The sequence below is a fragment of the Nycticebus coucang genome, chromosome 18 (genome assembly GCF_027406575.1).
Source record: "Nycticebus coucang isolate mNycCou1 chromosome 18, mNycCou1.pri, whole genome shotgun sequence".
Classification (NCBI taxonomy): domain Eukaryota; kingdom Metazoa; phylum Chordata; class Mammalia; order Primates; family Lorisidae; genus Nycticebus; species Nycticebus coucang.
Window position 1 is genome coordinate 79,132,605 of NC_069797.1, and position 22,710 is coordinate 79,155,314.

At 46.7% G+C, this 22,710-nt stretch overlaps 1 protein-coding gene across 1 annotated transcript in view; it reads right to left on the reverse strand.

The window, feature by feature from the left end:
- The window catches only part of NPLOC4 (NPL4 homolog, ubiquitin recognition factor), an 85,415-nt gene that overhangs the window by 49,296 nt on the left and 13,409 nt on the right, over positions 1-22,710 (reverse strand). The window contains exons 3-6 of the mRNA XM_053568082.1: positions 21,525-21,637; positions 7,834-8,013; positions 3,224-3,272; positions 1,953-2,047 (exon numbers count right to left, since the gene is read on the reverse strand). Of these exons, the coding sequence (XP_053424057.1) occupies positions 1,953-2,047; positions 3,224-3,272; positions 7,834-8,013; positions 21,525-21,637 (437 nt within the window). The remainder of the gene's footprint in view (positions 1-1,952; positions 2,048-3,223; positions 3,273-7,833; positions 8,014-21,524; positions 21,638-22,710) is intronic.

Sequence of the window (22,710 nt, forward strand, 5' to 3'; positions counted from 1 at the left end):
CTGGGTTCAAGCTATTCTCTTGCCTCAGCCTCCTGAGTAGCTGGGACTATAGGTGCTCACCACAAGGCCTGGCTATTTTTAAGACAAGGTCTCGCTCTGGCTTAGGCTGGTCTCGAACCCGTGAGCTCAGGCAATCCACCCATCTTGGCCTCCCAGAGTGCTGGGATTACAGGGATGAGCCACTGTGCCTGGCCTAAAATTCTTATTCATATGAAAAGCCTAATTAGGATATACAACAAAGATATCATCACTCTACTTTCAGCTAAATTAAAAACTACTGTTATAAGATGGTCAATGAAAATATCCTAGAACCCTCTGTGAAGATGAGATTAATCTGTATAAGTAATTTCAGCTTTCTCATTCACCGAACAGTATAACAATTCCATTTTTTCTTTTTTTCTAGCTTTACTGAAGTATAATTGACAAGTTTTAAAAAACTATGTATTTGGGCGGTGCCTATGGCTCAAAGGGGTGGGGTGCTGGCCCCATATGCCAGAGGTGGCAGGTTAAAACCCAGCCTCGGCCAAAAACTGCAAAAAAAAAAAAAAAACTCTATGTATTTAAGATATACAACATGATGTCTGCTTTTCAAATAAAAGTTGTATGTATTTACAGTACACAGCATGATGGGTTTGTTTTTTTTTTTTTTTTTGGAGACAGTCTCGCTTTGTCACCTTTTGTAGAGTGCCGTGGAGTTGCAGCTCACAGCAACCCCCCAAACTCTTGGGCTTAAGCGGTTCTTGCTTCAGCCTCCCAAGTAACTGGGACTACAGGCACTGGCCACAATGCCCAGCCTTTTTTTTTTTTTTTTTTTTTGAGACAGGGTCTCGCTCTTGCTCAGGCAATCCACCCAGCTCAGCCTCCCAAATTCTGGGATTACAGGTGTGAGCCACCGCAATCAGCATTATGTTTTGAAATATGTACACAGGGCAGAATGGCCAAATTGAGCTAATGAACCTATCATCCCACACACATATCATTTTCTGTGGCGAGCCATCCTTGGTATCATGGCATCAAGGAAGTAGCAGCTGCCGCCAACCCTGTGTTAATGGCATCTATAAACAAGCCCCTGCAGAAGACTGTGTTCTCTGACCTGGACTGACAAAGGGCTGAGCAAATCTCCTTCACCACAATAAATCTCCACTCACGCCTTAGCCCAGAAAGTTCCATAGCTTTCCCCACTGACAGGCAAGAGTAGATTTCTGGTGGCTTTTTCCTCCTGGTCTAACATTTTTAAAAAGTCATTTTAGGACGTCAGCAGATTGTCAGAGAAAAGCTATAATCAGGCAGATCTGACATTCTTCACAAAATATTGCTGACTTGAGTTCCATCACCATCTCCTCTTTTTTGCACTGACAGGATTTACAAAACAACGGCTGGAGTGGGCTACTTTCTGGTAAGGTGGATAGAGAGCCAACAGGAAGACAAGTACAGGATATGGAGTAAAAGAAATCAAAATGCTCTCAGTCTACCCATTCTGGCCACTGCTACCACCTATGTGCCAGAGTGGAGGGAAAGCTGCCCTCATAACTGACCTCACCAAGCCTGTGGGCTCCAACTTTAGCAGCACCATGAGCCCAGGCCGTGACCAAGCCCCTGCTACAGCTCCTGCCATAACTGTGAAGTCCCCCAGACAGAGACAGGCTGCAATGGATGGGCTGAGATGATCACGGGGGGGCTGCTTCTTCAAAAGAAGACACACTCAGACTCCCACACCACAGACTACCATTACATACGCTAACTCTGGGGGTCAGCATGTGTGGGGAAAGTCAGTGACTACATGCATCAACCACAGGGTGCAGGTTCAACACTCTGAGGGCAGGGGCATGAATTCAGTGCTGTGCCCCCACTGTGATCTTTACATTTTTCATTCATGTGTCCATTGCAATATTCAACAACTGCCAGACACACGAAAAGTAATTATGCATTCAAGGCTACAGCAAACTGCTTACTTGTCGGCCCCGCCAGTCAGCTTGCGGATGTAGGCATGGAAGGACATATGCTTCACGGGAGGTTCAAGGTGGTTTAGGTAGTCTTCGTCGAATGGCTGCCAAAACACACACAATCAGCAAGTACAGTCACACACCTGCCAGGGTACTCACAGCACAGAGGTCCTGCCGCGCATAGGGAGAAAGAAAACAGGCAGCTTGGCCTCAACCAGTCAGGGCCCACAGGGCAAAACAAGTGCTGGGGTCTCAAAGATCCCTCTAGGTCAGAACAGAATGTTTCCTTGTGTACCATCTATCTTTTCACGATATGAATCTCTATTAAATATAAAACACCCTCAGTCAACTAAGTTTCAGGAAAATGTTACAAAAAGAAATGCCACAAGACAAGAGAATCACGTAAGCCCAAGAGTTAGAGGTTGCTGTGAGCCGTGTAACGCCACGGCACTCTACCCGAGGGTGGTACAGTGAGGCTCTGTCTCTACAAAAAAAAAAAAGAAATGCCACAAGAAGAAGCGAGAGGAACCGTGTGCAGAAAATCAAGCCGGCCTTGCTGTCATCAAGTCAGCATTAAACAGTTCCCAGTCAGCATTATCATGGCAATGCTCAATCTCATCAGGACAAATCCGTGGAGATGTGAGATTTCAGGCAAAGTAAATCACAACAGTGATGAGCACAAAAACTGACAGCTTAGTGTCAGATCTTAAAAGGATTGTCTAGGCAGCCACTATAAATGCTGCCCCTTTGTCAAAGCCACACGAGTGCTTTAACCATTCATAATCTACCAAGAAGGTCACTCCCATAAATACAGGCTTGTCCTCTTGGTGCAGTTTGCACCAGTGGGAATACAAGGCCCAGGGCAATAAATAGATGATTTTAGTTTTCTTTTTTGAGACAAGGTCTTACTCTGTTGCCGGGGCTGGAGTGCGAGGGTATCCTCCATCATAGCTCACAGCAACCTCAGACTCCTAGCCTCAAGTGATCCACCTATCTCAGCCTGAGTAGCTGGGATTACAAGCATACACCATGTGTAGCTAATTTTTGTATTTTTGGTAAAGATAAAAGTCTTGCTATCGCCCAGGCCAAGATCCACCTTCTGGGTTCTAGTGATCCTTCTGCCTCCCAAAGTGTTAGGATTACAGGCCTGAGCCACTTCAACAGATAAGTTCTTTTAACCACCACAACCAAGTACAGGGACTCAGAGATAGTATGGGGAGAGCTCTGCTGTCAGCAGCCCACCACATGAATCCCAGGATTTACGCCACAGAGACACTCACCTCTAGCGGGACACAATGCACACATTTCCCCAAAGGGCCATGGCGGCATCTGAAAAGAGCACAAGGTAAAGAAACACACAGAGCTAAGTAGATCACTTTATCTGCTGCTACCTCCCAACGTTTCTGATATTTAAACTGTACAGCATGCTTTAATAGTTTTCCCTACTCATGTGGAATTATTTCAGGTGGTATGTAGATGAATATTTTTATTTCAATAAATATTTTTATTTTTGTTAAAAGAAGCAGGGGTCTTATTATATCACCCAGGTTGGAATGCAGTGGCTGTTCACAGACACAATCATGGTTCACCATAGCCCTAACTTCTATCACAAAGTGATCTCCCTGCCTCAGCTTCCTGAGGAACTGGGACTAGAAGTGTGCACCTCCATGACCAGTAGTCTACTATGTTGATCTGTATTCCAAAAAAATGACCAGCCAGACGTGGTGGTTCATGCCTGTAATCCCAGCACTATAGGAGGCTGAGGCGAAAGAACTGCTTGAGCTCAGAAGTTCAAGATTTGTCTGAGCGAGAGTGAGACCCCAACTCAAATGCAAAACCCAGCTGGGTGCCTTTGAGAAGCTAAGACAGCAGGATGTCCACAGCCCAAATCTGAGGTTGCAGTGAGCTATGACACCATTGCACCTCTGCTCAGGGCATAGGGTGGGAATCTGTCTCAGTAACAACAAAAAAAGACCAGCACTCGGGGCAATGCCTATGGCTCAATGGGTAGGGCGCCGGCCCCATATACAGAGGGTGGCGGGTTAGAACCCAGCTCTGGACAAACTGCAACAAAAAATAGCCAAGCGTTGTGGTGGGTGCCTGTAGTCCCAGCTACTCGGGAAGCTGAGGCAAAAGAATCACCTAAGCTTGAGTTGGAGGTTGCTGTGAGCTGTGATGCCACAGTACTCTACTGAAGGCAATAAAGTGACACTCTGTCTCAAAAAATAAAAATAAAAAAAGACCAGCACATTAAATCTATAATGTGATGGATATTAAAATGACACTAAAAAAAAGTGAATGGACTTAATAAAGTCAATTGAAATAAAAGGTTTAAGTAAATAACAAGAAAGCTAGCATGAGGATATGGCAAAAACACCAAGAGTGGTGCATAAAAAAAATCAAATTTAGAAAACCACCTACTTAAAAAAAAAAAAAAAAAGAAAACCACCTACTTTTTTTTAGGGGGTGGCACCTATGGCTCAAAGGAATAGGGCACCGGCCCTATATGCCGGAGGTGGCGGGTTCAAACCCAGACCCAGCCAAAACCCACAAAAGATAAAAATAAAAACACCTACTTTTTGGGGTTTTTGTTTGTTTTGGTTTTTTGTGAGACAGAAGCGTGTCACACTGTCACCCAGGCTAGAGTGCAATGGTGTCACCACAACTTGCTATAATCTCAAACTCCTGGACTCCCTACCTGTCTCCCAAGTAGCTGAGACAACAGGCATGCACCACCAAACCCAACGAATTTTTTTTTCTCTAGAAAGAGAGTCTTTCCATGTTGCTCAGGTGAGTCTCAACCCCTGGCCTCAAATGATACTCCTAACTCAGCCTCCCAAAGTGCTAGGATTACAGGCATGAACCACCATGCACAGGCCTTCATGTGCATTTTGGGAAAAAACATAAAGGATTACTTGTCTGTATGGATTTCAGACATTTTCAGTCACAGAAACCTTGAGAGCAGCCGGGTGAGGTGGCTCACGTCTGTAATCCCAGCACTCTGGGAGGTCAAGGCAGGTGGATTGCCTCAAGACCAGCCTGAGCCAGAGCAAGATCCTGTCTCCTAAAAAAAAAAAAAAAAAGAAAAGAAACAGCCAGGCGTTGTGGCAGGTGCCTGTAGTCCCAGCTACTCACGAGGCTGAGGGAAAAGAATGAGCCTAAGAGTCTGACGTTGCTGTGGGCTGTGACGCCATGGCACTCTAGCAGGGGTGAAAAAGATCGTCTCAAAAAGAAACCTTGAGCTCTCAACATGCACAATATAAACGAGGAATGTGCTTGATTTATGAGGACAGGGGAAGGGTTGGTAAGAAAGCCAAGTGGTGGTCCCTCTGGGGCTCAAGCAGATCCCTTCTTAAATGGGGTCAGAATTCTTTTTTTTTGAGACTGAGTCTCACTTTGTCGCCCTCTATAGAGTGCTGTAACGTCACAGCTCACAGCAACCTCAAACTCTTGGGCTCAAGGGATTCTCTTGCAGCAGCCTCCCAAGTAGATGGGGTTACAGGCGCCCACCACAACACCCAGCTATGTTTAGAAATGAGGTCTCTCTCTTGCTCTGGCTGGTCTCTGACATGTGAGCTCAGGCAATCCACTCGCCTCAGCCTCCCAGAGTGCTAGGATTATAGGCATGAGCCAAGGCATCTGGCCCCAGGGTCAGAATACTTATATGCACGTGAATTCTATAGTTTAGAAGGGAGACAGCCTGTGTATCTTCTAATTAGCAGGCTGTAACCGATGATAGGTCAGAAGTAACACACACACAAAACACACACGTACACTCTCTAAAAGGCTGCTAATGAGGCAAAAAAGACACAGATTATGCAAGGGGGCTAACACAGGGTCCCTGGGAAGAACAACAAATGGAAGAGGCGTGCCAGCTAATGGCTATTGCTACGTGGTGGCTGCATGCCAACTGCAGCTGAGCACCATTTGTGGCTCTTTAAGACATAAAAGTTGCTAATGCAGCATTTGGAATCCCAATATCTCAATGTCAGCACCCAACGTATTTCCAAAGTGACGCATTTAAAAAAAGACTCCACTGCAGAGACAACCTCCGCTCAGATTCAAATCACAGAGTATAAATTCAGATATTTCTGACTGATTTCTTTGGTAAGAACTGCCAAAAATCTAAAATAAATAAACACACACACACCTAGGTGGGAGGTGATTAGCCAAAGGTGTACCATCTGATGCACACGAAAAGCTCACTGAAGGTATGAAAAGAACATGCTAGCACAGCATGTCAAACTCATTTTGTAGGCAGCCCCTGTGGCTCAATTGGTAGGGCACCGGCCCCATGTACCAAGGGTGGTGGGTTTGGGCCCAGCCCCAGCCAAACTGCAACAAAAAAATAGCCGGGCATTGTGGCAGGCACCTGTAGTCCCAGCTACTCGGGAGGCTGAGGCAAGAGAATCGCCTAAGCCCAGGAGTTATAGGTTGCTGTGAGCTGTGTGACACCACAGCACTCTACTAAGGGCGATAAAGTGGAAACTCTGTCTCTACAAAAAAAAAAAAAAAAAATCATTTTGCTTTTTATTTTTCTTTGAGACAGGGTTTCAATCTGTTGACCTAGAGTGCAGTACCATCATCTGCTGGCTGGAGTACAGTAGCATCATCACAGCTCCCTGCAGCCTCGAACTCCTACGCTCAAGGGAATCACCCTGACTGCGGCTGGGCCTGAACCCGCCACCCTTGGTACATGGGGCTGGCGCCCTACCTACTAAGCAACAAGTAGTTGAGACTATAGATGTGCATAACCATGTCTGGCTAATTTTTAAAAAGTTTTTGTAAAAAAAAAATAATAAAAGTTTTTGTAGAGATAGGATCTTGCTATTTTGCCCAGGCTGGTCTGGAACCTTGAGTCCAAGCAATCCTCCCAAAGTGCAGGGATTACAGGAATGACACCTCACCTGGCCTCTGTTGTTATTAAAGAAGAGAAGAAGAATATGCTCCTCCTGGCAGCCCATAGCTCAGTGAGTAGGGCGCCAGCCACACACACTAAGGCTGGTGGGTTCGCACATGGTCCAGGCCTGCTAAACAATGACAACTGCAACCAAAAAACAGACGGGCGTCATGGTGGGCGCCTGTAGTCTCAGCTACTCAGGAAGCTAAGCCAAGATAATCGCTTAAGCCCAAGAGCTAGAGGTTGCTGTGACACCTCAGCACTCTACCAAGGGTGACACTGTAAGACTCTGTCTCAAAAAAAAATATATATATATGCTCCTCCCACTGGCAGACATCCAACCATCAGCCCCTCTGACTCTCCCTTTTTCTTGTCCTTGTGTTCTAAAGCCTGCTTTGCCACAGGGGAATCAGCACGCCCAAGGAACATCATAGTAAGACTTGGTTTAAGTTCCCTACCCCCTCCTATATTTGGTTCAAGTCTCTTAGTATCTAAACATTTGCCCAGGCATGGTAGCTCACACCTGTAATCCCAGCACTCTAGAAGGTCGAGGTGGCTGGATTGCCTGAGTTCACAGTTTGAAACCAGCCTGAGTAAGAGAGAGACCCCATCTCTAAAAATAGCTGGGAATTTTGGCAGGCACCTGTAATCCCATTTACTTGGGAAGCTGAGACAAGAGAATCGCTTAAGCCCAAGAGTTCGAGGTTTCTGTGAGCGATGACACTACAGCACTCTACCCAGAGTGACAGTTTGAGACTCTGTCTCAAAAAAAACAAAAAACTTTTTATGTGGAACATGTTTGAGAATCAAACTGACAAAAAGCTAACAAGATAAATTCGAGTGAAATTTAACCTGAAAATAGATGGTCCATCTCAAAACTTACATTTCTTCATAAATACTTACTAAAGCAGGAGATGTTATAAATATGTCCCCCTTTCACTCTTTAAGATCACCACAGATAGGACCATGGAATTCCTCAGAAGCACTTACAGCTGTGGGTCACGGCTTCTGTAAATCTTCCCATCCTGTTTGCTGAGGTACTGATCGATCTCATCTTCTACCACATTGAGAGCACCAAAGGCCTTCACCCCCTGCTGTGGGGCCGATGTCTCCATTTCAGATGAGGGCCCAGCAATACTTGAGGGAAACAGGAACAACAAATCGCCATGCCTGTTCAGATGACAAACACAAGTTGTTGCCCTCCTTTACAGAAGACCAACTTGGATACATCCATTTTGAAATCCACAAAAAAGCAAACACCACCCATCCTGAAGACCTAAAGAATAAGGTTTTGGGCAACTCACTCACCCCTGGCTCAGTGAGTAGGGTGCTGGACCCATATACCAAGGGTGGCAGGTTCAAACCAAGCCCTGGCCAAACTGCAACAAAAAATAGCCGGGCGTTGTGGCGGGCGCCTGTAGTCCCAGCTACTCGGGAGGCTGAGGCAAGAGAATCGCCTAAGCCCAAGAGCTGGTGGTTGCTGTGAACTGTGGCGCCACAGCACTCTACCATGGGCAATAAAGCAAGACTCTGTCTCTAAAAAAAAAATAAAAAAGGTTTCCAGGGAGGATCACCTACCATCATGAATGACTCAGTAACTATCCAGACCAGGAAGTTCACAACCAACTGAGTACTTCAGAAGAAACAATCATTGACGACTTTCAAAGGCAACAGTACCAAAACCAGAAATTAGGGAAAAACTAGCCAAAATGTACAAGACCACACCTGATGACTATCTGTATATGTGGATTCAGAACTCACTTTGGTGATGGCAAGATAGCAGGCTTTGGCATGATTTATGATTCCTTGGATTATGCAAAGAAAAATGAACCCAAACATAAACTTGCAAGGCATGGCCTGTATGAAAAGAAAAACAGCTCAAGAAAGCAGAAAGGGCGGGGGAGGAAAAGCAGAAAGAGGGACAGAGGGAGGTGGGTGGGGCCTTGGTGTGTGTCACACTTTATGGGGGCAAGACATGATTGCAAGAGGGACTTTACCTAACAATTGCAATCAGTGTAACCTGGCTTATTGTACCCTCAATGAATCCCCAACAATAAAAAAAAAAAAAAGGAAAAAAAAGAAAGCAGAAAGGAATGCAAGAACAGAATGAAGAAAGTCAGGGGAACCGCAAAGACTAATGTTGGCGCTGGCAAAAAGCCGAAGGAGTAAAGACTCTACAGTGACGTTATCGGCAACCTTTGTACAGATTTTTCACAAGAAGATTAATAAAGACTTTTCATGTGAAAAAAATAAAAGTAATAAGGTTTCTTTTTTTTTTTTTTGTAGAGACAGAGTCTCACTTTATGGCCCTCGGTAGAGTGCCGTGGCATCACACAGCTCACAGCAACCTCCAACTCCTGGGCTTAAGTGATTCTCTTGCCTCAGCCTCCCGAGTAGCTGGGACTACAGGTGCCTGCCCACAACGCCCGGCTATTTTTTGGTGCAGTTCAGCCGGGGCTGGGTTTGAACCCACCACCCTCGGTATATGGGGCCAGCGCCTTATTGACTGAGCCACAGGTGCCGCCCAGTAATAAGGTTTCTAATTCTAAGAAAGGAGAACTCTTCTGACATCTCACTGAGATTTCCTGGCATTATAAAGAGGAGCAGCAAGTCCTTAGTAGTTTAATTTCTATTAAAATTTTATGGGTAGCGCCTGTGGCTCAGTGAGTAGGGCGCCGGATCCATATACCGAGTGTGGCATGTTCGAACCCAGCGCCGGCCAAACTGCAACCAAAAACAGCCAGGCATGGGCGGCGCCTGTGGCTTAGTGAGCAGGGCGCTGGCCCCATATACCGAGAGTGGCGGGTTCGCGCCCAGCCCCGGCCAAACTGCACAAAAAAATAGCTGGGTGTTGTGGCGGGCGCCTATAGTCCCAGCTACTCGGGAGGCTGAGGCAGGAGAATCTCCTAAGCCCAGGAGTTGGAGGTTGCTGTGAGCTGTGTGACGCCATGGCACTCTACCGAGGGCAATAAAGTGAAACTCTCTCTACAAAAAAAAATAGCCAGGCATGCCGGGTGCGGTGGCTCACGCCTGTAATCCCAGCACTGTGGGAGGCTAAGGAGGGAGAATTGCTCGAGCTCAGGAGTTCAGGACTCATCTGAGCGAGAGTGAGACCCCAACTCCTAAAAAAATGAAAAAACCCAGCCGGGCGTGTGGCGAGCACCTGTAATCCCAGTGGCTTCTGGAGGCTGAGGCAGCGGGGTGCCCACAGCCCCAAGTCTGAGGTTGCAATGAGCTACCACGCCCACTGCACTCTGCTCAGGGGCATAGGGTGGGACCCTGTCTCAACAACAACAAAAAAAAATAGCCAGGCATTGTGGCAGGCACCTGTAGTCCCAGCTACTCAGAGAACGCTGAGGCAAGAGAATCGCCTAAGCCCGAAAGCTGTGGTTGCTGTGACACCATGGCACTCTACCAAGGGCCATAAAGTAAGACTCTGTCTCTAAAAATAAATACATAAATAAAATTTTGTGGTTCAGTGGGTAGAGCGCCGGTCCCATATACCAAGGGTGGCAGGTTGGAACTAGCCCTGGCCTAACTACAACAAAAAAATAGCCAGACATTATGGTGGGCACCTGTAGTCCCAGCTAGTTGGGAGGCTGAGGCAAGAGAATCGCCTCAGCCCAGGAATTGGAGATTGCTATGAGCTATGACACCATGGCACTCTACCGAGGGCGACATAATAAGACTCTGTCTCAAAAGTAAAATTTTACTTTTTTTTTTCTTTGAAACAAAGTTTAACTCAGCTGCAGCTGCCCTGGGATTGAATACTGTGGCATCACAGCACACAGCAACCTCAAACTCTTGGGCTCAAGTGATCCTCTTGCCTCAGCCTCCCAAGTAACTAAGACTACAGGTGCCCACCACAACACCCAGCTATTTTTTGGAGACAGGGTCTCGCTCTGGCTAAGGCTGGTCTCAAACTCCTGAGCTCAAGTGATCCACCCATCTTGGCCACCCAGAGTGCTGGGACGACAGGCATGAGTCATTTCACCTAGCTTACAATCTTATTTTAAAATCTGATTTTGGGGCAGCGCCTGTAGCTGAGTGAGTAGAGCGCCGGCCCCATATGCCGAGGGTGGCGGGTTCAAACCCAGCCCCGGCCAAACCACAACAAAAAAATAGCCGGGCGTTGTGGCGGGCGCCTGTAGTCCCAGCTGCTCGGGAGGCTGAGGCAAGAAAATCACATAAGCCCAGGAGTTGGAGGTTGCTGTGAGCCGTGTGACGTCATGGCACTCTACCAAACAGTGAGACTCTGTCTCTACAAAAAAAGAAAAAAAAATTCTGATTTTGAGGAACTGTGCTTACTGGGTCCTAGAGGCCCGCCTTCTCTTCCTCTTCCTCCTCACTCTATGCTTGGCCCTCACCTCCCTCTGTCCTTCCTTTGCCCTCTGGACAGCTCCTCCCACGCCCCACACTCCATAGACCTAGTGTCTATCTTTCCATGTCCTTCTCTGCGCTCACATACACATAGGTACACACAGACATGTATAGAGGCTGCCAATGCTTTACAAAAACGTGATTACCAGAGATTACCTTTTCCCTTCAACAGCCCCTCATAAAATCCTCCAAATACAATGGGTCCATGTCTAACTGCTCCTTCTAATGGCTGGGATCTTCCCCTGTGAGATTGTCTTATGGTTCCTTTGAAACATTGCAAAGGGGCTTATGTCCTGTCCACTTGTTTCTCCACCATGAACAACATCCGCACACACCCAGGTACAGATATCCATAGTTTCACTTCTGCAGGGCAGATTGCTAGGAGTGACCCTATCACACTGAAGAGCTTTTGGTTCAGAAGCTGCTGATGTGCTACCTTCCAAAAGGCTGACACAAGTCACAATTCCAATGGTAATATCTGGTTTTTCATCACTTCCAACATAAAGGGTGTTTTTCCTAGGATAAGTCTTACATTTCAACTTGTTGCTGGGCCTAACTCGTGGGGCAAACTGCTGTCACCTGAAACAAGTATCCACTCATGAGCAGCACACAAGACACTCCCGGGGTCCCTCGAGACCAGAGACAGCTCATAACACTAAAACTCAATGTAACTCTGGAGAAGGCGGAAGCACGCCCCTTGGTATTCGCTCAACTGCTGGCCCACACCAAACACACACAGGAAGAAGCAACTGGAAGGAGAGCCTGTCGGGCACTAATCTAACAAATGGAAAGAACACAGGCCAGAAGGACAAATGCTGCAAGAACACACAACAGTTGCAGCCTGTGGCAGCTCTTTGGTAGGTCTGCTCTTTTTCCTTCCATAACTTAGGAGGATAAAATTGCCAAAGTGCCATCAGAGACTTCTCCTTCTAGAACTGGATTAGATATTCCCAAACACCCCCCAGCTATAAAAAACTTACCTCAAATGCTAGATCAATATAACAAATATATTCTATTCTAGATTGCTGAGATCTAATGAAAGTAAAGGAAATCTTCATGGGTCTAAAGATCCAGCAACACAGACAAGAACACCAAGGCGACAAGAGCTCAGAGCTGCCTCTGGGCCAAGACTACTCTCAGGAGCTCACCCTGAGCTCGGCCCTAGTTGTTCCCTAGGTATCTTCCTGCCCAAAGTGGTTTCCTAAGCCCAATGCTTCACCTAAAGCCAGATGGATCTGCACATCATCAATATTCCAGGTGAAAACAGAAATGGAAGAAGAATCCCGTCTACCTCTATCTACTACATAACGAAAGAGAAAGTCACCTCTCGGTCTCTGCGGCAAAAGGTCTGCCTAGAACATCCAGGTATAGAGCTGAGGCCACCACTTAGCTCAGGCAGTATAAAGACAGTCACTGCAAGCCTCTGCAAGAAAGCCTTGAAATCCAGGTCTCTTAGGATTCCCCAAGACCAAGTATGTATCCATTTTTTTTCTTTTTTCTTTTATTAAATCATAGCTGTGTACATTGATATGATCATGGGGCATCATTCACTAGCTTCACAGGCCGTTTACCAAGTTCCACATATACCCTTGTAAGATGCACCGCTGGTGTAAACCCACCAATCCCCTTCCCTCTACCCACCTCCCTCCTCCCTCCCCTCCCTTTCCCCTATTCTTAGGTTGTAACTGGGTTATAGCTTTCATGTGAAAACCCTAAATTAGTCTCATAGTAGGGCCGAGTACATTGGGTACTTTCTCTTCCATTCTTGAGATACTTTACTAAGAAGAATATGTTCCAGCTCCATCCATGTAAACATGAAAGAGGTAAAGTCTCCATCTTTCTTTAAGGCTGCATAATATTCCATGGTGTACATATACCACAATTTATTAATCCATTCGTGGATCGATGGGCACCTGGGCTTCTTCCATGACTTAGCAATTATGAATTGGGCTGCAATAAACATTCTGGTACAAATATCTTTGTTATGATGTGATTTTTGGTCTTCTGGGTATATGCCCAGTAGAGGAATTACAGGATTGAATGGCAGATCTATTTTTAGATCTCTAAGTGTTCTCCCTATCTCTTTCCAAAAGGAATGTATTAATTTGCATTCCCACCAGCAGTGCAAAAATGTTCCCTTTTCTCCACATCCGCGCCAACATCTCTGGTCTTGGGATTTTGTGATATAGGCTAGTCTCACTGGAGTTAGATGGTATCTCAAAGTAGTTTTGATTTGCATTTCTCTGATGATTAAAGATGATGAGCATATGTCTGAAGGCCGCATGCCTGTCTTCTTCAGAGAAGTTTCTCTTCAAATCCCTTGCACAGCCTGCAATGGGATCCCTTGTTCTTTTCTTGCTAATGCGTTTGAGTTCTCTGTGGATTGTGGTTATTAAACCTTTGTCGGAGACATAACCTGCAAATATCTTCTCCCATTCTGAGGGCTGTTTGCTTGCTTTACTTACTGTGTTCTTGGCTGTGCAGAAGCTTTTTAGTTTGATCAAGTCCCAGTAGTGTATTTTTGAAGCTGCTTCAATTGCCCGGGGGGGTCCTCCTCATAAAATACTCGCCCAGACCGATCTCTTCAAGGGTTTTCCCTGCACTCTCCTCTAGTATTTTCTTTTTTTTTTTTTTTGAGACAGAGTCTTAGTACGTTGCCCTTGGCAGTGTGCCATGACATCATAGCTCACAGAAACCTCCAACTCTTGGCCATAAGCGATTCTCTTGCCTTAGCCTCCCAAGTAGCTAGGACTAAAGGCACCTGCCACAATGCCCAGCTATTTTTTTTTTTTTTTTATAGAGACAAGGTCTCACTCTCGCTCAGGCTGGTCTCGACTCCTGAGCTCAGGGCAATCCACCTGCCTTGGTTGCTAGAGGGCTAGGATTATAAGCGTGAGCCACCATGCCTGGCCAAGACTCTGTCTCTAAAAACTAAATAAATCATGGTTTTTTTTTAGGTTACTTTTTTTTTTTTTTTTTTTTTGTAGAGACAGAGTCTCACTGTACTGCCCTTGGTAGAGTACCGTGGCGTCACACGGCTCACAGCAGCCTCTAACTCTTGGATTTACACGATTCTCTTGCCTCAGCCTCCCGAGCAGCTGGGACTACAGGCGCCCGCCACAACGCCTGGCTATTTTTTTGTTGCAGTTTGGCCGGGGCTGGGTTTGAACCCGCCACCCTCGGCATATGGGGCCGGCGCCCTACTCACTGAGCCACAGGCGCCGCCCAATCATGGTTTTTTTTTTAATGGCCATCCAGGGCTCGGCACCTATAGCTCAGTGATTAGGGCGCCAGCCATGTACACGAGAGCTGGCAGGTTCGAACCCAGCCCAACCCTGCTAAAAACAACAACAAAACAAAAACATAACCAGGCATCACTGTGGGAACCTATAGTCCCAGCTACTTGGGAGGCTGAGGCAAGAGAATCACTTGGGCCCAGGAGTTTGAGGTTGCTGTGAGCTATAACACCATGGCACTCTGCCAAGGATGACGTAGTGAGACTCTGTCTCAAGTAAAAAAAAAAAAAAAAAAAAAAGAACCAGCTATCAGGAAGCTGAGGCAAGAGAATCACCCAAGCCCAAAAGCTGGAGGGTGCTGTGAGCTGTGACACCAAGGCAAGGCACTCCACTGAGGGCAACAAAACAAAACTCTGTCTCTTAAAAAAAAAAAAAAGGAGGGGGGGAGAGGGGAGAGGTGGGCGTAGGGAGGGTGATTGGTGGGATTACACCTGCGGTGCATCTTACAAGGGTATATATGAAACTTAGTAAATGTAGAATGTAAATGTCTTAACACAATAACTAAGAAAATGCCAGGAAGGCCATGTTAACCAATGTGACGAAAATGTGTCAAATGGTCTATAAAACCAGTGTATAGTGCCCCATGATGGCATTAATGTACACAGCTATGATTTAATCAAAAAAAAAAAAAAAAAAAATTGGGTGGTGCCTGTGGCTCAAGGAGTAGGGTGCCGGCCCCATATAGCAGAGCTGGCAGGTTCAAACTCGGCCCTGGCCAAAAACTGCAAATAAATAAAATAAATAAATAAAAATAAATAAAAAAAAAAAAGTTACTGTTGGCTTGGTGCCCGTAGCACAGTGGTTACAGCACTAGCCATATACACTGAAGTTGGTGGGTTCGAACCCAGCCTGGGCCAGCTAAAATCACAATGACAACTACACCAAAAAATAGCCAGGCACTGGGCGGCGCCTGTGGCTCAGTGAGTAGGGCGCCAGACCCATATACCGAGGGTGGCGGGTTCAAACCCAGCCCCGGCCAAACTGCAACCAAAAAATAGCTGGGCGTTGTGGCGGGCGCCTGTAGTCCCAGCTGCTCGGGAGGCTGAGGCAAGAGAATCGCATAAGCCCAAGAGTTAGAGGTTACTGTGAGCCATGTGACGCCACGGCACTCTACCCGAGGGCGGTACAGTGAGACTCTGTCTCTACAAAAAAAAAAAAAAATAGCCAGGCATTGTGGCAGGTGCCTGTAGTCCCAGCTACTTAGGAGGCTTAGGCAAGAGAATTGCTTAAGCCCAAAAGTTTGAGGTTGCTGTAAGCTATGATGCCACAGCACTGTACTGAGGGCAACATAATGGGACATCTCAACAACAACAACAAAATGCTATTGTTGAAATAATAGAATGGGAAAGAGGTGGAAGTTAAAGAGATAATGCCAATAATTTTTCCAGAAGTGACAAGCAGGGCGGCGCCTGTGGCTCAAGGAGTAGGGCACCGGTCCCATATGCTGTAGGTGGTGGGCTCAAACCCAGCCCTGGCCTAAAAAAAAAATTGCTCAGAAGTGACAAGCAGAGCTGCAGTTCAAAATCTGCAGATATAGGGCGGCGCCTGTGGCTCAGTGAGTAGGGCGCCGGCCCCATATGCCAAGGGTGGCGGGTTCGGACCCAGCTCCGGCCAAACGGCAACAAAAAAAAAATAGCCGGGCGTTGTGGCGGGCGCCTGTAGTCCCACCTGCTCGGGAGGCTGAGGCAAGAGAATCGCGTAAGCCCAAGAGTTAAGAGGTTGCTGTGAGCCGTGTGACCCCACGGCACTCTACCCGAGGGCGGTACAGTGAGACTCTGTCTCTATAAAAAAAAAAAAAAAAATCTGCAGATATAGAAAGCATAGTTCAGCCTGGGCACTAAAGCTCATGCCTGTAAACCTAGCACTCTGGGAGACCAAGGGAGTGGACTGCTTGAGCTCACAAGTTCAAGACAAGCCTGAGCAAAATTGAGACCCCGTCTCTACTAAAAATAAAAAAACTGAGGCAAGAGAATCACTTGAGCCCAAGAGTTGGAGGTTGCTGTGAGCTATGATATCACAGTACTCTACACTCTACCCAGGGCAACAGCTTGAGACTCTGGGGGAAAAAAAAAAAAAAAGGAAAGCACAGTTTACATCAAGTAGGATTAAATGAACGAACAAACCACAAATCCACACCTGAGCAACTCAAACAGAAACTATAGGCCCCAAAATAAACAGACATCTTAAAAGTAGCCAGAGAAGGGGAGGGCGAGGGCAGGTAACCTACAAAGAAACACTTAGAATTACAACTGACTGTAGAACAGTGACAATGGAAGCCAAAGACAGTGGACTAGATCTCTAGAGAGCACAAAGAAAGTAAGTATCACTTAAAAATATGGATTAGGCACGGCGCCTGTGGCTCAAGCTGCTAAGGCGCCAGCCACATACACCTGAGCTGGCGGGTTCGAATCCAGGCCGGGCCTGCCAAACAACAATGACAGTTGCAACCAAAAAATAGACAGGCGTTGTGGTGGGCGCCTATAGTCCCAGGTACTTGGGAGTCGGAGGCAGGAGAATCGCTTGAGCCCAGGAGTTGGAGGTTGCTGTGAGCTGTGATGCCACAGCACTCTACCCAGGGCAACAGCTTGAGGCTCTGTCTCAAAAAAATAAAATAAAAAATAAAAATAAATAAAAATAAAAATATGGATTAAGTAATCCTAACAATCTGGGACACGGAGGCAGATGGATCGCCTGAGCATGACCAACAGCAAGACCCTGTCTCTAAAAAAAAAATAGCTAAGCACTGTGGCAGGCGCCTGTAGTCCCAGCTACTTGGAAGGCTGAGACAGGAGGATCACTTTAGCCAAAGAATCTGAGGTTGCTGTGACCTATGATGCCACAGTACTCTACCGAGAACAACAAAGTGAGATTCTGTCTCAAAACAAATAAAAAATAAATAAATAAAAAGAAAAGAAAAATATGGAAGAAACTGGCTGGGCATGGTGGCTCACGTCTGTAATCCCAACACTCTGAGAGGCTCAGGCAAATAGATCACCTGCGCTCGGGAATTTGAGACCAACCTGAGCAAGAGCGAAACTATCTCTATTAAAACAACGACAACTACAACACTGAAATAACTGGGTGCTGTGGTGGGCACCTGTAGTCCCAGCTACTTGGGAGGCTGAAGCAAGAGAATCTATTTAAGCCCAAGAGTTTGAGGTTGCTGTGAGCTGTGACGCCAGGGCACTCTACTCAACATAGTGAGACTCTCTCTCAAAAAAATAAAATGAGGGTGGCACCTGTGGCTCAGTGAGTAGGGCGCCAGCCCCATATGCCGAGGGTGGCAGGTTCAAACCCAGCCCTAGACAAACTGCAACAAAAAAATAGCCGGGCGTTGTGGTGGGCGCCTGTAGTCCCAGCTGCTCGGGAGGCTGAGGAAGGAGAATCGCATAAGCCCAAGAGTTAGAGGTTGCTGTGAGCCGTGTGACGCCACGGCACTCTACCCGAGGGCAGTACAGTGAGACTCTATGTCTCTACAAAAGAAAAAAAATAAAAATAAATAAAATGAAATAAAAAGATGTTTCAGGGTGGTGCCCATAGCTCAGAAGGTTGGGCACCGGCCACATACACTGAGGCCCTGGTCAGCTAAACAATGATAACTACAACAAAAAAATAGCCAGGTGTTGTGGTAGGTGCCTGTAGTTCCAGATACTTGGGAAGCTGAGGTAAGAGAATCACTTAAGCCTAAGAGTTGGAGGTTGCTGTGAGCTGTGACACATAGCAGTCTACCAAGGGCAACATAATAAGACTCTGTCTCAAAAAAAAAAAAAGTTTCAAATAATTCTTGATCAGTGATAGAACTTAGTTCTCACAGTCTATATCCATATTGGTCAGTAAATATTACAAGTCTCATTGAAAAGACACACTCTAAGTTAATTCTGAGAAACATACTCTAAGTGCTACCTCTGGGATTACTCAACTGTTCTTGTACTTCTAGAACAGCACTGGTATACCAACACAACAGTACTCATGTTTGCTTCACAGGTGTTTCACTCTGTGGCCTCCCTCTAAAAATAGCATAGCTATTGGGCAGCGCCTGTGGCTCAAGGAGTAGGACGCTGCCCCATGTACTGGAGATGGCAGATTCAAACATGGTCCCAGCCAAAAACTGCAACAACAACAACAAAAAAAAACAGATATTGTGATGGCGCCCATAGTTCAGGGGGTAGGGCACCAGTCACATACACCAAGGCTGGCAGGTTTGAACCCAGCCCAAGCCAACTAAACAACGATAACTGCAACAACAATAAAAAATAAATAGGGTGCAGGCAGCACCTGTGGCTCAAAGGGGTAGGGCGCCGGCCCCATATGCTGGAGGTGGTGGGTTCAAACCCAGCCCCGGCCAAAAACTGCAAAATAAATAAATAAATAAATAAGTAAAAGAAAAAAATAAAATAAATAGGGTGGCACTGGTAGCTCAATTGGCAAGGGTGGCGGGTTCGAACCCAGCCCGAGCCTGCCAAACCACAATGACAACTATAACCAAAAAATAGCCGGGCGTTGTGGCAGGTGCCTGTAGTCCCAGCTACTTGGGAGGCTAAGGCAAGAGAATCACTTAAGCCTAAGGGCTGGAGTTTGCTGTGAGCTGTGATACCATGGCACCCTACCAAGGGTGACATAGTGAGACTCTGTCTCAAAAAACAGGTCCTGTGCCTGGGCTCAAGCGGCTAAGGCACCAGCCACATACTCTGAGCTGGCGGGTTCAAATCCAGCCCAGGCCCGCCAAACAACAATAACGGCTGCAACCAAAATATAGCTGGGTGTTGTGGCAGGCACCTGTAGTCCCAGCTACTTGGGAGGCAGAGGCAGGAAAATCGCTTAAGCCCAGGAGTTGGAGGTTGCTGTGAACTGTGATGCCACAGCACTCTACCCAGGGAGACAGCTTGAGACTGTCTCAAAAAATAAATAAATAAAATAAAACAAACAAACAAACAAATAAACCACAGCTATTGTTTTCCCAGTGCCCACCATATATGCAGATGGTATGCAAGCCAAGAAGGCACTGCTACCCAACACACACAAGGACAGTGTGGCCCAGGGAGGTTAGGTGGCTCCCAGCTCACGGCCAACAAGCAGTGGATTGTGAATCCAAACTTGCAGAACATTCTTGAGAAATGGTTCTCAAGACACAAAAGCCCCTCTGGGAGGTCAAGAGGGGTGGATTGCCTGAGCTCAGGAGTTAAGAGACCAGCCTGAGCAAGAGTGAGACCCAGTTTCTAAAAATCACTGGGTGCTGTGGTGGGTGCCAATAGTCCCAGCTACTGGGGAGGCTGAGGATCGCTTGAGCCCAGGAGTTTAAGGTAGCAATGAGCTATGACTCTGGTACTCTATGGAGGGCAACAAAGTGAAATTCTGTCTCATAAGAAAAAAAAAAAAGACACAAAAGCCCTTTTACAAGCTGGAGAAAAGATGACCCTTGACTAGTCTGAAATGGATATAAACAATAAAAAGGCTTAATCTAATACAGGAGTAGGCAAATGGTAGGTCCCCAGTAATCTTTGTTGAAAAGCAAGTAAGTGAATGCTATAATTGCTATGAACCTTAAAATGACCAAATTGCCACAACAGCCTCTGGCTGGTAAATAGGCACATGGCTAACTGCCAGCAAGGCCAGCCCCATCCCTCAATGAGTGCCCACAGCTCTGTGCTGCTGGCAGCCCAAGGTGAAAACTGACCACCTACCCTAAGGGCTGAACTCACAGATATATAAGCAGGTGACAGACAGCTGAGATAGGAGTCAGCATATGTGTTTTGTAAAAGGCCAAAAAGGAGGGCAGCACCTGTGGCTCAGTGAGTAGGGCGCCGGCCCCATATACCGAGGGTGGTAGGTTCAAACCCAGCCCCGGCCAAACTGCAAAAAATAGCCAGGCGTTGTGGTGGGCGCCTGTAGTCCCAGCTACTCGGGAGGCTGAGGCAAGAGAATCATGTAAGCCCAAGAGCTGAGGTTGCTGTGAGCCGTGTGATGCCATGGCACTCTACCGAGGGTGGTAAGGTGAGACTCTATCTCTACAAAAAAAAAAAAAAGGCCAAAAAGTAAATATTTCAGCCTGGCAGGCACATGGTCTGTTACTACTTCTCTCTGCCCTTGTAACGTGAGCATAAACGTGGACAACTCAATGTGGCTGCATTCTAGTAATAACTCACAACAGACAGTAGGCTAACAGTCAGAGGTTTCTGTGTACTGGAAGCCCTACCAACACATCTAACTGATCAACTCCAAGGGGTGGACAATGGGCCAATGCACTCCTGGCCCCTCCCACCTAAGCAAGCAGGGCTGATGAGATTTCCTTTCCCAGAGCTGTAGCCAAATGTGCAACTTTCCCCAGCACCCACAAGGACCTGTGCCTCTCCCTCTTTATTGACACATACTCTAGGATTCTGCAATCAGTCAAATCTGCTTAACAGCAACTGCAGATTCAATGTAACTGCTGAACAACAGAAAAGCAATATGATGCATATATATATATATATATATTTTTTTTTTTTTTTTTTTTTTTTTTTGTGGTTTTTGGCCGAGGCTAGGTTTGAACCTGCAACCTCCGGCATATGGGACCAGCGCCCTACTCCTTGAGCCACAGGCGCCGCCCTTTTTGTTTTTTTTTTTTTTTGAGACAGAGCTTCAAGCTGTCACCCTCGGAAGAGTGCCGTGGCATCACAGCTCACAGCAACCTCCAACTCCTGGGATTAAGCGATTCTCCTGCCTCCGCCTCCCAAGTAGCTGGGACTACAGGCACCTGCCACAATGCTCAGCTATTTTTTGGTTGCAGCCGTCATTGTTGTTTGGCAAGCCTGGGCTGGATTTGAACCTGCCAGCTCAGGTGTATGTGGCTGGCGCCTTAGCTACTTCAGCCATAGGCACCAAGCCACAATGCCTATATGTTGGTCACCTAACAAGACTATCATCTAAGTGGCATGAGGAGGAAACAGGACAAAACTGGGCAAACTCAGTGAAATCATGTGGCCATCACTCCCCCCATTCCCTGCTTTCTCCCTGCAGGACACTTACTTGATTTTTAGCAAGTTGAGGGATTTGTTGGATGATGCTGTTATCTCTCCAGTCTTGTTTCTATTGATGTAAACTGAGAAGCCATTATTTTGGAAGCCAAACTCCTTTGCGACCTGAAACAAGCCCCAACAACCAAGGTTTAATAAAATATTTAAGAAACACTCACTAGGTTTAAAACTTCTCATCAGCCAAATTCCTCTTGTTATTCGGTTTTGAGGAAATTAGCACTGCTAATCCAGATAGTCAATTAAAATGAGAAAAGCATCATTTACAGATGCCACCAATTCAGCTAGACGCTGGACGTACCCATTCGCTCATTAAATAAACTTTAATCAGTCTTACATGCCAGGCCCCATTCTGGACACTCAGAACACAACAGTCACTTAAGTTAAAAGACAGGGTTCTGGGCAGCACCTGTGGCTCAGTGGGTAGGGAGCTGGCCCCATATACGGGCCTCTGCCAAACTGCAACAAAAAAATAGCCAGGCATTGTGGTGGGCGCCTGTAGTCCCAGCTACTCGGGAGGCTGAGGCAAAGAATCGCCCAACCCCAGGAGTTGGAGATTGCTGTGAGCTATGACGCCACCACGCTCTACCAAGGGTGATAAAGTGAGACTCTGTCTCAAAAAAAAAAAAAAGAAGATGAAAAAGGAAAAGCAAGGAACGCAGAAGACAAAGCCACTCCAGAGGGGAGTCAAGTTAGCCTGCCACACATGCTCTGAGAGACGGCCACGGGTAAGAGGAGCCGGGATGAAGGAAGGACACTGGGAGCCAGAGGCCAGAGCCTAGTAAGCAAACAGGAAAATGGAAGAGGAGGCTGGAGAGGCCAACGGAGCCCAGAAACAGGGCTCATGTTTGCTAAGGAGTGTGGACACCACTACAACAGCCCTGGAAAGCCACAGGCTGAGGCAGGAGGCATCAAGCCCTGTTGAACATCATTATGCAAGAAGAAGCAAGAGAATCGGTCACCCAAATGAAAGCTGGGGGCTGAGATGGGCCAGGAGCATGGAGATAGGATGGAGCACACTGTCCAGCTGAGATCCTCATAGCTCTTGCTAGCAGTAGCGTGAGAAGGCAGGAATTGAATGGAAGAAGGGAAGGTTATCAGCGTAAGGTTCAGATTTCTGGCTTGGGTAAATTGGTGAAGGTGACACCTGTGAGGGAACCAGCAAGGGGAAGCCTGAAGGA